This window comes from Mauremys mutica, chromosome 13, assembly GCF_020497125.1.
Source record: "Mauremys mutica isolate MM-2020 ecotype Southern chromosome 13, ASM2049712v1, whole genome shotgun sequence".
Classification (NCBI taxonomy): Eukaryota; Metazoa; Chordata; order Testudines; family Geoemydidae; genus Mauremys; species Mauremys mutica.
In genome coordinates this window covers 31,542,380-31,557,816 of record NC_059084.1, presented here as the reverse complement: position 1 = coordinate 31,557,816, position 15,437 = coordinate 31,542,380, and the positions used below count along the sequence as shown (strand labels likewise).

The following is a 15,437-nucleotide window of genomic DNA, read 5'->3' as shown; positions in this document are numbered from 1 at the left end:
AGTCTGGTGCTGCAATGTCTTATGGGGCTCCCTTTTGAATAGTTGGTGACATGCTCACTTCTCCACCTCTTGATGAAGGTCGCCTTCCTCATTGCTATCACACCCGCCCAACGATTGGGATAACTGGGGGCCGTCATGGGACATCCACCATACAGAATAACTTTCAAAAAATAAAGTTACCCTATGACCACTCCCCATGTTTCTACCTATAATCGTTTCATTATCTATTTGTATCAACCCATCCATGGGAACAAACAAGAAGCAACACTTTATATTCTATATGGTCGTAGGATGCTAGCTTTTTACATTGGAGACTTTCCGAAAGACTGTCATTTTCAAGTTATTTCTTTCCATTGTGGAACTATCTAAGGGAGACATCATATTCAAAGAAATATCAGGGGGTAGCCGTGTTAGTCTGTATCCAGAAAAACAACAAGGAGTCCGGTGGCACCTTAAAGGCTAACAAATGTATTTGGGCATAAGCTTTCATGGGTAAAAAACCCACTTCTTCAGGTGCATGGAGTGAAAATTACAGATGTAGGCATTATTATACTGACACATGGAGAAGAGAGTTACCTTACAAGTGGAGAACTAGTGTTGATGAGGCCAATTCAATCAGGGTGAATGTAGTCAACTCCCAATAATTGATGAGGACGTGTCAGTACCAGGAGAGGAGAAAGTTGCTTTTGTAGTGAGCCAGCCACTCCCAGTCCCTATTCAAGCCCAAATTAATGGTGATACAGGACAGGCCCAACAAGGAAAATAACAGAATACCACTGGCCATCACCTACAGCCCCCAGCTAAAATCTCTCAAATGTTTAAAGATCTAGAAAACATTATCTATGAAGGAAGACTAAATAAACCCAATTTTTTCAGTCTGGAGAAGAGAAGACTGAGAGGGGACATTACAGCTTTCAAGTACATAAAAGATTACTAGAAGGAGGAGGTGGGAAAAATAGTTCTCCTTAACCACTGAGAATAAGACAAGAAGCAGTGGGCTTAACTTGCAGCAAGGGTGGTTTAGGTTGGACATTAGGAAAAACTTCCTAAGTGTCAGGGTAGTTAAGCACTGGAATAAGTTGCCTAGGTGTCTGATTAGACGTCAGACCAGGGCCCAGGTGGAGGTAAGGTCAATATTGTCAACTTGCAGAAGCTAGGCATATTGATAAACATGCAGAAATCAACACTCTCCTCTGTCCAAAGGCTAGAAATCATAGGAGAGATTCTTCCAGAAGCCCGGTTCTGGGCCCTGGGCTCAATCATAGAACACATCAGAAACCAGCTTATCACCACAGCAAGAAATTGCCTGAAACGTTGGGGCACATGGCATCGTGCACTTAGTTGGACATAGTTATGCGTAGGGAGTCTTAGCTCCATTCCTCTGGTTTCCCAAGGGAGGTACAAAATACTATTGAAGACATCCCTTTTGACGAATCCCATCATTTTAAGCAAAAGATGGATGAATCGCTACATACCCTCAAGGATTCCAGAGCTGCCCCAAAGCTCAAATTCCACTGCTCACCATACACCCAGTGTTATAGGGCCCCCCAGTTCTATCCTCAGAGACCTTATGAGCCCCTGAGGAAATGCCAAAAAACTAGAGATCTCGCCTCCCGGGACCCCCTTTGCAGGCTTCGATGTAATAGCTACAACCGCTAGCCAAGAGGTATTTCTGAGGTAACCCCAGGAGCTGCCAACCGCTCTGCCTACCACCTCACAACCCCCCTTATCCCCCTTGTGGGTTGTTTAGCACTCTTTCCCATGCTTGGAGTGTGATAACAATGGACAAATTGGTTAACGTCATCCACCATGGCTACATGATCAAATTTATCACACTACCTTCTCGAAGACTCCCCCTCCCAGTTCCTGTTCAGAGACCACTCTCATGACAGTATCCTCACCCAAGAGGTGAACTCCTTATTACAACAGGAGTGGTAGAACACGTTCCCCTGGAATATCAGTGAATGGGGTTTTTTATTCAACTTAGTTCCTGATACTCAAGAAGAAAGGCGGGTGGAGACCAATCTTTGATTTCACACATCTCAGTTGCTTCGTTCATATTCAAGTTTCATATGGTCACGCTGGCAGCGATTATCCCATCCTTAGAAAAAGGCATGTGATTTTTCGACTCTGCATATGAAGGATGCTTATTTTCATATTAATATCCATCTGGCCCACAGATGCTTCCTGAGATTCACAGTGGGCACCCACCATTTCCAGTAGAGGGTGCTCCCCTTCAAAATAGCCACCACTCCCAGAGCCTTCACCAAAGTTTTCTATCATAGCAGCCTATGTTAGATGTTATGGGGTCCTGGTGTTTTCATATCTCGCTGATTTGGCTTCTAGCTGTGCTGTCCAGGCAAGAAGCCCAAGTGTCAAATTCCATGTTGCTCAACCTTCTTTTATCCCTCATAATCTGCATCAACATTGAGAAGTTGATCCTAGACCCGATGGAGTCTCTGGACTTCATAGGGGCTAGCATCAGTTCAGTCACAGCATGGACCTACTTACCAAAAGACAGGTTCCAGGCAATGAGTGTCAACATTGTGAGCAATCCTTATATGCCACCCAGGACTTGCCTGTCCCTCCTGGGCTTATGGCTTCATGTATGAGAGTGACCCCTGTTGCAAGACTCCACTTTCACTGCCTTCAGATGTGGCTCCAGTCAGTTTACTCACCAAATGGTCACTCAATGGATTTCATGTCATATATGCATGGCAATTCCTTTCCTTCCCTCCTTCCAGACAAGATGATCATTACCCCACACGTCCCTGGTTGGCTGGGTAGCCAACGTGGACAATCATATAACACAGGGAAAGTAGTCTCCCTCAGAATCCAGGATGCACATAAATATCCTGGAATTCCAAGCTGTAAGAAAGACATGCCAATCCTTTCTTCCATTTATTCGTTCCCATTGCGTTCATCATGTCAGACAACATCACAGTTTTTTCTATATCAACAAATGGGAGAATGAGATCGGCTGCTCTGTGCTCAGAAGTGCCCAATCTCTGGAATTGGTGCCTCAATGACCAGATCCTCTTGTCCGCAGCCTATCTCCTGGGGACACAGAATGTACTCACGGACTCGCTCAGCAGACATTTTGCGATTGGCCACGGGTGGGAACTTCACAATTCTGTGGTACATGATATCTTCACCTGGTGGGGGACTCCAACCAGATATCTATTTGCTTCACAAATGAACAGCAAATGCACCACATACTGCTCCAGGGAAGGCCTCAGTCACCACTCTCAGGGCGATGCTCTCCTGGTCAGACCAAATCAGCTACACCTTCTTGCCTTGAATACTGCACAGGATCCAGCGAAACAGAGCAATGGTCATTCTGATAGCCCTCTGCTGGCCCAGACCATTCTGGTTTCTTAGTCTCCTATGCATGCCATCCCATCCACTGATTCTCATCCGCAACTTCCCTAATCTTCTGACCCTGTACAATGGTGCGATCAGACATCCTAATCCACATATTACAACTCCGAGTGTGGTACTTGGATGGGCTTCTGCTTTAGAACAGAGGTGCTCTTCAGCCATGCAAGACATCCTCTCCAGCAGCAGGAAGAACTCCACTAGGTAATGTTATCGAGCCAAGTTCAAACATTTCTCAACTTGGGTGCCATAAAAAGGAGTTTTACTTGAATCAGCAGGGATCCCCCCTCCTCCTGGACTACATTCTATCCTTAAAGTTACTGGGTCTTGCCCTCAACTCTTTGAGTCCACCTGGTGGCTATTAGCGCATTCCGCTCTCCAGTGGAAAGTTGCTTTGTCTTTACACATCCACTAACCACTAGGTTTTGGAAAGGCCTTATCAGAACCTTCTCATTTGTCCAAACGATTGCATCCCAATGGGTCCTGAATCTAGTTCTCTCTATGCTAACGAAACCACCCTTTGAACCACTAGCATCGTGCTCCATGTCCCTCCTTTCCGTTGCTATCACTTCTGCAGGAAGGGGTAGTGAACTCAGAGCTGTTATGGCAGACCCATGTTTCATGCTCTTCCAGAAGGATAGTCTCCTTACGTCTACACCTCCAAACTTTTACCAAAGATAGTCTTCCAGTTTCACATCAATCAATCCATTCACTTACTTGTTTTCTTCCAAAAACCACACTCATCTGCAGAGGAACATTGACTCCATTCCCTAGATGTCCGACATGTTCTGGCCTTCTACCAACAGAGAATGAAATCAATTAGGAAATTCCCTAGACTATTTGTTGCGATAGCAGAAAGACTTGAGGGGCAGGCCATCTCCACCCAGAGAATCTCTAAATGGATTTCGGGTTGCACTAAACTCTGCTACTAACTGTTAGGCCTACCTTCCCCTGCTCCATGAGAGTTCAGGCTTCGACCAATGCCTCCCTTCAGGATGTGTTGCTTATGGACATATGTAGAGTAGCCATGTGGAATTCTGTGCATACCTTTTGTGCACTGCACTACGCCTTACAGAGGACTTGATGGTGAATAACTCCTTTGGCATGGCAGTTCTCCGTACCCTCCTCTGGCTTAGATACTGCTTGTTAATAACCCTTAGTGGAATTACTCAAAGAGGAGGTTACTTACCTGTAACTGGAGGTTCTTCGAGATATGTGGTCTCTATTTGTATTCCACTTCCTGCCCTCCTTCCCCTCTTCTCCGGATCTGTCTGGTTTGTGGTGGAGATGGAACTGGAGATGCAGTTGATCTGTCCCACCCTTTATCACTTCAGACAGAAGTACAAGGCAAGCCAGGGCGCATGTGCGGACCAGTGGACACTACTTTCAAATTCTCTGGCTCTGGACACATGGTACGCATGTGTAACTCTTAGTGGAATACAGAAGGGACCACACATCTCCAAGAACCTCCAGTTACAATTTAAATAACCTCATCTTTTTGAAAGAGAATGTCTTTTCAGAGAAAAAACGGGCTAATTACTGAAAAAACTAAAGTGCATGAGATCGCTGGCTTGTTCTCTGTGCTTGACTCCTCTGTAAGAATGAGGCCCTCTACTTTCTCTTTCCAATTCCAGAGGCACTCCTTCCCCTGAACTTCTTTGTTTTATTTTACATTAAGCCAAGCATGTCAGAAATAACAGCAGCCTCCCAGAGTCACTCTAAGGGGACAGCTTTCTTAAAATGAGTCCGCGTATGCTAAAGATTCAGCAGTGTCCCACTCAGAGTGAAATTCTTTTTGGATCTCATAGACCTTATGGCAGCCACTACATTCGTGCATCTGAGAATGAGACCTATGCAGCACTGGTTATCTCAGATCTACAGACCAAACTGGGACAGCCTTCAAATGTTGATCACCATGCCTCAGAGTACTATAATTTCTCTAAAATGGTAGTCAGGGCGAATGTGCTCGGGGGGTAGAGTCCAGTCCTCTGGATCCATCCCTGACAGTAACTTCAGATGCGTCAAACAAGGGTTGGGGGCTGTATCTAAATCATTTGACAGTTCTAGGGCACTGATTTTCTCAGGAGGGAGCCCTGCACATCAGTGTATTAGGGCTATTCATTTGGCCTTTGGGTCGTTTCTTCCACCTTCAGGGAATGGTCATGAAGATGACGGACAATACATCAGCGTTGTATTACATCATCAAGCAGGGGAGTGCTCACTCTGTTCTCCTGTGCACAGAGGCTGTAAGTTTATGGGATTGGTGTATTTGCTGTGACATTTATCTTGTAGCCCCATACCTGGCAGGAGAAAGTAATGTAGTTGTGAATCATCTCAGCAGAGAGAGCTCCCAAATTCAGTTGATTCAGACCATATTCTCCATCTAGCAGGAGCTGACCAGATGTGGACCTGTTCACAGCAAGGATCAACAAAGTGTCCTGATCCAGAGAGGGCAGACAGTCAATCCCTGTCAGATGCCTTTCTTCTACATTGTGGGAGTGGCTTCATGTTCACTTTGCATGCCCCCTTCCATTGATCAAGAAGGTTGTAAGAAATTTCAGGATAGGGCAAGGATGATACTCATTGTCCCAGCTTGGCCACATTAGCGGTGGTTTACCAATCATCTTCAGCTGTCTTTAATGCGTCTTCCTCTGTCCCCAGATCTCCTGTCCCAGCAGGAGGGCAGGATCTTTCATCCAGACCCACGGTCTCTTCACCTGATGGCGTGGGTTATTGTACTTTCACTCTGTGCTTGACCAGTGTTCTTTGGCTGCATATGCTAATTAACTCTTAACAGTCAACTAGAAGTTATCGTTTAAAGTTGACCAGATTTCAGACGTGGGTGAGGGGAAGCTCTGATTTCCCCTGTATTTGCTTTCATTCCTTGTGTTCTGGAATACTTAGCCTCTGATTCCTTAAGTACATTATCTAACTCCTCATTAAAAGTGCATTTGGCAGCCATCTCTGCATATCATACTATAGCTAATAGCAGGTCACTGATTGGTGGTTGTTTGGTTAAAAGATTTATGATGGGTTTGTCAAATGTGTATACCCCATTAGCGATCCTGTACCTTCTTGGGACCTCAACTTGGTGTTGCCATGCTGGTAAAATAGCCCTCTGAACCCTTGGCTAAATGTTCTTTCTTTGATTTATCTATCAAAACAGCTTTCATTTTTGCCATCACATTGATTAGGAGAGTGAGTGACTTGAATGCCCTTATGGCTTGATCCACCTTTCACTTCTTTTTCATCAGGGCAAGATAATTCTCAGACCTGATCCTAGATTCTTACCTAAAGTGCTGTCTGATTTCCACATCAATCAGACCATTAGTTTGTTAGCTTCCCCTCCTTCCCCCCCAGCCTCACTCTAATAAGTGAGAATTTATCCTATATAATTAATATGTCAGAAGGGTTCTCGCCTATTACCTGGGCAGAACTCAAAGCTTTTGGAAATTTGTCTAGATAGTTTGTGTCTTATGCTGAGAACCACATGGCATGTATGGTGTCTTCCCAGACTGTTTCTCTGTGGATTAAACAGTATATTGCTGAATGCGATACACTGGTAAAAGTTCCTGCACCTGCTGTGATTTGACCATAGTTCTGGAATAGCCTTCCAAGGGGAGCAGTGGGGGCAAAAGACATATCTGGCTTCAAGACTAAGCTTGATAAGTTTATAGAGGGGATGGTATAATGGGATAGCCTAATTTTGGCAATTAATTTGTCTTTGACTACTAGCAGTAAATATGCCCAATGGCCTGTGATGGGATGTTAGATGGGGTGGGATCTGAGTTACTACAGAGAATTCTTTCCTGGGTGTCTGGCTGGTGAGTCTTGCCCACATGCTCAGGGTTTAGCTGATCACCATATTTGGGGTCGGGAAGGAATTTTCCTCCAGGGCAGATTGGCAGAAGCCCTGGGGGGTTTTCGCCTTCCTCTGCAGCGTGGGGCATGGGTCACTTGCTGGAGGATTCTCTGCACCTTGAAGTCTTTAAACCATAATTTGAGGACTTCAGTGGCTCAGACACAGGTTTGATTCAGGAGTGGGTGGGTGAGATTCTGTGGCCTGCATTGTGCAGGAGGTCAAACTAGACGATCCCAATTGCTGAAATTTGCAAAAGCTGCAACCTGGACTTCGGTGCATGCTTTCACTAAGCCTGATGCTACTTGGCTTCTAGGGTGGAGGCTGGATTTGGCAAAGCGGTGTTTCAATCATTATTCAACGAGAACTCAGCTCCCACTTCTGGGTCAGTTGTCAGAACTGCTTATCAGTCTACGACCATATGTGGGAATATGCATTTAAAGAAGAAATCATGGTTACCTACTTGTAACTGGAGTTCTTTGAGATGATTCTGCATATTCACACTTCCCACCCAGCTTCCCGTCTCGGAGTCCTTGTTTGTTCTGTGTCTCAGGCTTTGCGGAGGAAGGAACTGAGCTGATGAGGGCACTCTACCCACTCTATAACCTTGTTATCAGTGTCTCCTGAGCCTGAGGGAAGGGGAAGGAGGTGTAAGAGTGCTCTGAAATGGCTAGAAAGATTTTTTTTTTACCATAAGACACAACAAGGCGGTGCAATATCCATAAGTGTGAATGTGCAGAGCCATTTCAAAGTTTTACAAGTTTTGAGTCTCAGGTCACAAGTTAATATTCATTTTTGTTGTGGGCAAAAAAGTTTTAAAATTTGCTATTTTATATTAGCCTTTTATGGGGGTGGGGGGGGGGATTTCAGGAACCTCTTGACCAAATAAACCCAAATGTTCATATTGACTCTATCCCTATCTCAATTGGTATAGCAGTTTTTATTTTAGTTTGAGTATTCACATGCGCTTTAGAGACCTTTGAAAATTAACTCTAAACAAAAAATTCTGCTAACCTGAACTATGGTGCTCCCATGATAACACTTTCTTTGCTGGCTTAGACAGTTTTCATCTGATTCCAAAAAATGATTCATGATTTCGCTGTAATCACACTATACAACTTAATCTAAACATAAAAGTGCATTTAAAAAAAATGTTGTGCTTTCTCTATAAGTAATTCCTAGGTGCTGGTAGCAGCTCCATAAGTTTAAATTGCACGAGACTTGGCTTAGTCAGGTCTTTAAAACCTCTGTTGTTTAGCCAATTGCCTTCTTTAGAAACCTCAGAATGGAAAACACTGACATATCTGAGTTTTTTAAAGATATTGTAAGCACTGATGAGCGTGCCTGGACTAAGATATAAACATTAAAAAACCACTGTTTTGAAATGTAGGTTAGGTTATCTCCTCCTCCTCTCCTCCCCTCCCCCCCCCCCGGTTTCTCTTGCTAAATACCCACAGTCCCTGCAAACCACAAATTTTTATGTCTGCCAATGCAAGTTGAAAATTTTTACATTTAAAATTTAAAAAGTTGTTCCCCTAATTTATCATGACATTAAGCAGTTTCACCAAGAATAAATGGCAGAGCTCACCATCTCCATCTGACCAGGGAGGAAGAATTGGCAGCTGGAGCACCTGCGTGCTAGTGGCTGTCTGAAGGAGGAAGGGAAATGGGGTGGGAATGCACCATTTGTTGGGAGCAGGGGGGAAAAGGAGGTGGGTGTGTGTGTGTATATGAAGTTGGTGTTGCCATCCATGTCTCCCTTAACACACTCCTGTTTGCAGTGATGAGCTGCCAAATTTTTAACAACCGGTTCCCTCCTCCCTCCAAAATTTTAACAACGGGTTCCCTCCTTCCCCCCCCCCTCTGGGGGGGGGTCATGCCCCATCCAACCCCTCATGTTCCTTGACACACACACTCTGAGACCCCTGACCCATCCCCCCCTTCCCTGTCCCCTGACTGCCCCTTGCCGCCCCACCCAACCCCTCCTCTCATTCTCAATGGCCCCCCAGAACCCCTACCCCATACAACTACCCCTTCTCTCTGTCCCTGAGTGCCCACACCACCTCATCCAACCCTGCTCTTTCCTGACTGCTCCCCGGGACCCTTGCCCCCATTCAATCCCCCTGTTCCCTGCCCTCTGACCCCCCCACCCCCAAACTCCCCTACCCTCTCTCCAACACCCCCTCCCTGCCCCCTTACCGCGCTGCCTGGACGTGGCTGGGCCGGGACAGGAGTCGCGCGGCGGAGCTGGAGGATGCGGCAGGAGCCCAGCGGCCGGAGCCAGGTGGCTGGCCGGGTGGAGCCAGGGAGGGCTGCGGCCAGAGCTGGAGCGGGGCAGCCGGGGCCGCCGCCACGCCCAGACCCGCGCTGCCGGAGCCCGGCCCCCTGGCAAAACAGCACGGGCGGCTGGAGCCACGGGGCCAGGCCGGGCTGAAGGTGGGGGGCTGTGTCCAGAGCCGAGCATCCCGGTAGGTGGGGGCACGGCAGGGCTGGGGGGGGGTTGCGGCCGGAGCCGGGTGGCCGGGGAGGGGGTCGGGGATGCGGGGCCGTGCCGCAGCCGGTGAGGGTCGGGCGGGGACCCGGGGACGGGGGGGGGCGCGGCCAGGGAGGGTCGGGCGGGGACCCGGGGAGGGTGCGGCCGGAGCCGGGTGGCCGGGGAGGAGTTCTGGGGGGGGGGGTCGGGGAGGCGGGGCCATGCCGCAGCCGGTGAGGGTTGGGCGGGGACCGGGGGGGGGGGCCGGGCAGGGCCGCGGCCGGGAACGCGGGGGGGGGGCGCGGCCAGGGAGGGTCGGGCGGGGACCCGGGGAGGGTGCGGCGGGCGCGGGGTGGTTGGGGAGTCGGGGACGCGGGGCTGTGCCGCAGCCGGTGAGGGTCGGGCGGGGACCCGGGGACGGGGGGGGGGTGGGCAGGGTCGCGGCCGGGAACGCGGGGGGGGGCGCGGCCCGGGAGGGTCGGGCGGGGACCCGGGGAGGGTGCGGCCGGGGACCCGGGGAGGGTGCGGCCGGGGAGGGGTTAGGCGGGGACGCGGGGCCGTGCCGCAGCCGGTGAGGGTCGGGCGGGGACCCGAGGACGGGGGGGGGTGGGCAGGGTCGCGGCCGGGAACGTGGGGCCGGGAACGCGGGGGGGGGCGCGGCCAGGGAGGGTCGGGCGGGGACCCGGGGAGGGTGCGGCCGGGGAGGGGGTAGGCGGGGTCGGGGACGCGGGGCCGTGCCGCAGCCGGTGAGGGTCGGGCGGGGACCCGGGGCCGGGGGGGGGGGGGGCAGGGTCGCAGCCCGGGACGCGGGGCCGGGAATGCGGGGGGGGCGCGGCGGGGGAGGGTCGGGCGGGGGGCCGGGGAGGGTGCGGCCGGAGCCGGGCGGCCGGGGAGGGGTTCGGGGGGAGTCGGGGACGCGGGGCCGGGGAGGGTCGCGGATGGGGGGACGCGGGGCCGTGCCCCGGCCGGAGAGGGTCGGGCGGGGACCCGTGGACGTGGGGGGGGCCGGGCAGGGTCGCGGCCGGGAACGCGGGGGGGGGGGGGGGGCCGGGCAGGGTCGCGGCCGGGGAGGCGGGGACGGGCCGCGGCCAGGGACCGGCCGGGGCACACGCCCCCCCCTAGTTTCCTACCTCAGCGTCGTCTTCCTGGGCCGGGGAAGCCTGCTTGCTTCTCAGCCCTCCCAGGCTTCCCGCGCGAACAGCTGATTCGTGGGAAGCCGTGGGGGAGGAGAAGCAAGGAGGAGCTTCATGGCAGGAGGTGGAGGCAGAATTCGCAACGGTTCGTGCGAACCGTTTGCTAAAATTAGACGCCGGACAGAGAACTTTAGCATCCGGTTCTCTGTCTGGCGTCTAATTTTAGCAAACAGTTCGCGTGAACCGTTGCGAACCGTCTGCAGCTCACCCCTGCCTGTTTTCCCTGCACTAAGGCTGCCTGGCTGAAGTACGTGTATTTTCTGTCTATATACTGGTAGTCCAGTCTGATTGACACTTGCCAACCAGTGAGCTATAGATGGCTAGCTGTTTGGAGCAGCTGCGGGAAGAGGAGACCTCGTAGCTGACAGAACTTCAATATGTCTCCCCCTCTTGCACCTTCCCAGAATAGCGGGGGGACACTGAAGGAGCCGGGAGAGGGGAAAGACAGTGCTACAGCTATGTAGGGACAGAGCTAAGAGTCCCATTCCTATGGCAACTGTCAAATCATTGCTTAAATGAGTTTGATGAACCAGACTGTTTATTTGCTGTGGCGTGTGTTAAATTAGGTGTGATACTTGCGGCATATGGTAGATGGGTTACTAGTGATCTATGTGTTTGAATCTATTGGCATCAATATTTATTTCCTGCACTTTGTGGTTTTGCATTATTGATTAAATCATTTGAGGAACATAAAGTGTCCTCTAATCGTGTTTTGTGTGTAGGATGGAATTTGATATGACACACTCCATGCTCTTTGGCCTTAATCATTTTGTTTACTAATAATCAGAAATTGAAATACTCTTTTTAAAAATTTGGTTGTGATTGGTATATACCAAAGGGTTACTCAGATTATATAGTTCTCCTTTCCTTTATATTATGGTTGCACCTAGAAAGGTCAACCAAGTCAGGGCCCCATTGTTCTAGACATTATATAAGCATACATAAAATGATGGTTCCTTTCTCAAAGAGCTTACAATCTAAAATATGACATAACAGGTGATTTAGACCAAAAAGGCGATGGGTTGAGAGCAGAAAGATGGGTTAGCAAACTATAGAATGTGCACATTTCTTTGGCTGCAGTAAAGTAAATTCCTGGCTGTGCCATGTATGACCTAGGGAAAATGACTTAATCTCTTTGTGTTTCTCTCATATAAAATAGAGATAATGCCTTCTCTTTTTCTACCCTTTGTCTGTCTTGTCTAAGCTCTTCTGGGCAGGGACTTTCTTTTACTATATATGTACAGCACCACTGCAATCTTGGTTGGCGTCGTTATGTGCTACTATAATACAAATAAATAATACTGTAATTTGTATTAATTTGGCACTCCTCACTTTAGTGCTGCTGAAAAATACTTGAGCACATCGTGATAGGAAATTGCAACAACCAGCAGAAGAATATTCGTTTTTCTTTCTGCATCTGAGCTGTCCATGGTTGCATAAAGTAACATAGATCTAAGTTAAAACGTATATGATGCAGAATGGGTCCCTAATTGTGAGCTGTCTTTTCTAAAATAAACTGCAATTTTATCTAATTTCAGCTGTTAAAGACAAAGAGAAGAATAAAGAGAAGACATCCAAAGACTGTGTAAGGTCAAAGTTGAAGAAGAAGAAAAAGAAATTTAAGTCTGGTAAAATACAATTTTTCGCTCTCCCCACCCCCAATCCCCCATAGAAAGTGGCCTTAGTTTTTCAGTTTGACTTTCTTGACCCCAGTTCAAAGTTTTCCATGACCAGTGACAGTATATAGGAGAGATTGTATTGTTTTGTCTTTAATCACCACCAATTCTGATGTAATAATCCATGAAAGGTGAAGTGTGAATAGCATGGCATTTTCTTGCTGATTGAAGGGCACGGCCATTGAGGTAGATGGCTGATAAAAACAAATGAATCAATAAATAAATGTAGGTGCCCAAGGACTACTTCTCCAAAACATCCCTCTCCCCAAAAAATGTACAAATCAATGCTCTTGGAAGTGATGACGTAACATTTATTTTTCCTTTTCTATCACTGTTCTTGATAGGAGTTGCTGGATGCAGACCATTTCTGAAAATCTGGCCACTTTGTTTAGCTGCCTAACTGGGAGCTGAGCTCTTTAGAAAATGTAGCTTTAGTTGAGGGTTTTGAGCAATTTTGAAACTCCAACCCCAACTTATCATTGTCTTTCATAGCTATTGTTGTTCTTTGACTTGTGTGTCAGTGTGGATTCCACTGTATGTGTGCATGCTCTCATGTGCTCAAGATTGGATTCTTTTGAATAGCATTGTCCTTCGGGTCTGCACCTGTGCCACCTCTATGCTACCATGTGAGGGCATAAAGGGCAGAGGAGTCTGTATTCTCCCTCAGTTCCCTCTAAACTGTCAGCGACAGTAAGACAGAACCCAGAGAATTTCTGACCCACTATTTCTACAGAGCTTCAAATTTTATCCCTTTTTGACCAGATTCATGAAGAAAATTTATGTTCGCCCCTCTTCTTGCTTTTTTTCTTTCATTTGGGCTTTCCAAAAAAAAAAAAAGAGAGAGAGATCACCCTTGAACAGAAGGGTGAAGCATTTTGCACCAACATAGTGGGCTCTAAACAGTCAGGGTTCAAATCCTGCTCATCCTGTGATGGTCTCATCCCTCTTACTGGTGGACACACCTATATTTTAAGGTCAACAACTCTGTCCAGGATTGTCCTCCCTATCAATGAGGGCATACTGGAGCCAACTAAAGGACTCTGGCAAACCTGGGCCACTCTTCCATTTCTACAGAAGATATTAGGTGACCCCAAAGAGGTCTAAATATTTTTATGCCCACCCAAACACAGGATATTTGGGGGGAGGATGTCCACAGTTCAGAACAAATTTAGTCCTGAAAAGGTACTCCCAAATACAGTGATCCAAAGAAGTTAGTCCTGTTTTTGTGTAAAACATACTCCTCAGCACTACTTCAACTCCAGAGGCAAAGTACCATGATTTGTTTGAAAAATATCTGCCTCACCTGGGAGAAGGTCATTTGCTTTGTAATCCAGTTACTGAGAGGTTGAAGAATGGAGGTTGGAAACAAAGAAAAGTCTACAATTTCTTATTTTCTGTTTGTTTATTTCGGGAAAGGGAATAAAGCCGCAGAAAAGGCAGGATGAACAAATAAATGTATGCTAAGCACACCAAGACGCAAAAGAGTTGTGTGCAGAATGTTGCTTATTCACTGCAGAAAAAAAAAAAAGGATGGGTTGAAAACTCTCCTCATGGTGTATGACAAGCAACATGAAGGGCATCTGAATTACTCTTATGTGCCCGAAGACTCAGAGAATCCGCCTGATACCACCACTAGCATGACAACAAAGGAGCTGGAGTTGGCCATGATAGAGCTCTGCAAGCTGGAACTAGCAGAAGAGTGTGAGAGTGCCCGTAGAGGGTGGCAGAAATTGAAGCCAAGAAAAGGCAAAAGATAGGCAAGGAAGAGAGACTGCACACCCTGAGCATACTGGCCTTACAAAAGCCCATGGGTAATACTCCCCCAGGGGCATCCAGCAGGGACAAGCTTTGCCCTGTATACATAGAGAGATTGAAAAGTATATCTCCATTTTTGAAAAGATACGTGCGTTGCAAAAGATTCCAGAGGAATAAGGAGTATCCATGCTGATCTCCAAGCTGTCTGATAAAGCATTGCGGGTGTTTAATGAGGTGGACATGGAGGAGGCATTGAAATATGTTGAATTATAAAAAGCTTTGTTGCAAAGGTTTCAGATCACTGCTGAGGTTTATCATTTAAGGTTTAGGAACCTCAAAAAGCATGACAGGATGTGTCATAGAGAATGTGTATGGAATGTGTGATTCTTCTTAGAGTGCTTGCTCATATCGATTCCAATTAGGTGTGCGCGTGCTGCGTGCATGCTCGTCAGAAGATTTTTACCCTAGCAACACTCGGTGGGTCGGCTGGGTCACCCCCTGGAGTGGCACCGTTATGGCGCCGGATATATATCCCTGCCGGGCCATCACCCCTTCAGTTCCTTCTTACTGCCTGTGACGGTCGTTGGAACTGTGGAGCGCGGCATAGCTGATCTCCACTTCCCTAGCTTTCCTCGTGTTTTCTCTATAGATAGTTGTAGATAGCTCTCCTCAGTGCACCGTCCGGGCCGCGACAGCCTGGACACGATCCTCACTGTTCCCAAGGACATCTTAGGATTCCTGACTTGGTGGCTGAATCCCTCCCTGGTCTGTGCAGGGATGCCATTCCATGCACCGCAACCTTCGATGGCCCTGACCACGGACGCGTCATCTCTAGGTTGGGGTGCCCACCTTGCGGGTCTCCGTACACAAGGCCTCTGGATGGCACAAGAAGTGACCCTGCACATCAACGTGAGGTAGCTGAGGGCGGTTCGTCTAGCGTGTCAAGTGTTTCGAGAACATCTCCAAGGCTGTTGTATTACAGTCTTCACGGACAACACAACGGCCATGTTTTACATAAACAAGCAGGGCGGAGCATGCTCCTCCCTCCTTTGTCAGGAAGCCATTCAGCTCTGGGAGTTTTGTATAGCCCATTCAATCGATCT

General features: G+C 48.3%; 1 protein-coding gene across 5 annotated transcripts in view; it reads left to right on the top strand.

Annotated features, from left to right (window-relative positions):
• The window catches only part of PHF20 (PHD finger protein 20), a 193,130-nt gene that overhangs the window by 115,658 nt on the left and 62,035 nt on the right, over positions 1-15,437 (top strand). For all 5 annotated transcript variants that reach the window (XM_044985270.1, XM_044985267.1, XM_044985269.1 and 2 more), the window contains one exon: positions 12,442-12,531. In XM_044985270.1, the coding sequence (XP_044841205.1) occupies positions 12,442-12,531 (90 nt within the window). The remainder of the gene's footprint in view (positions 1-12,441; positions 12,532-15,437) is intronic.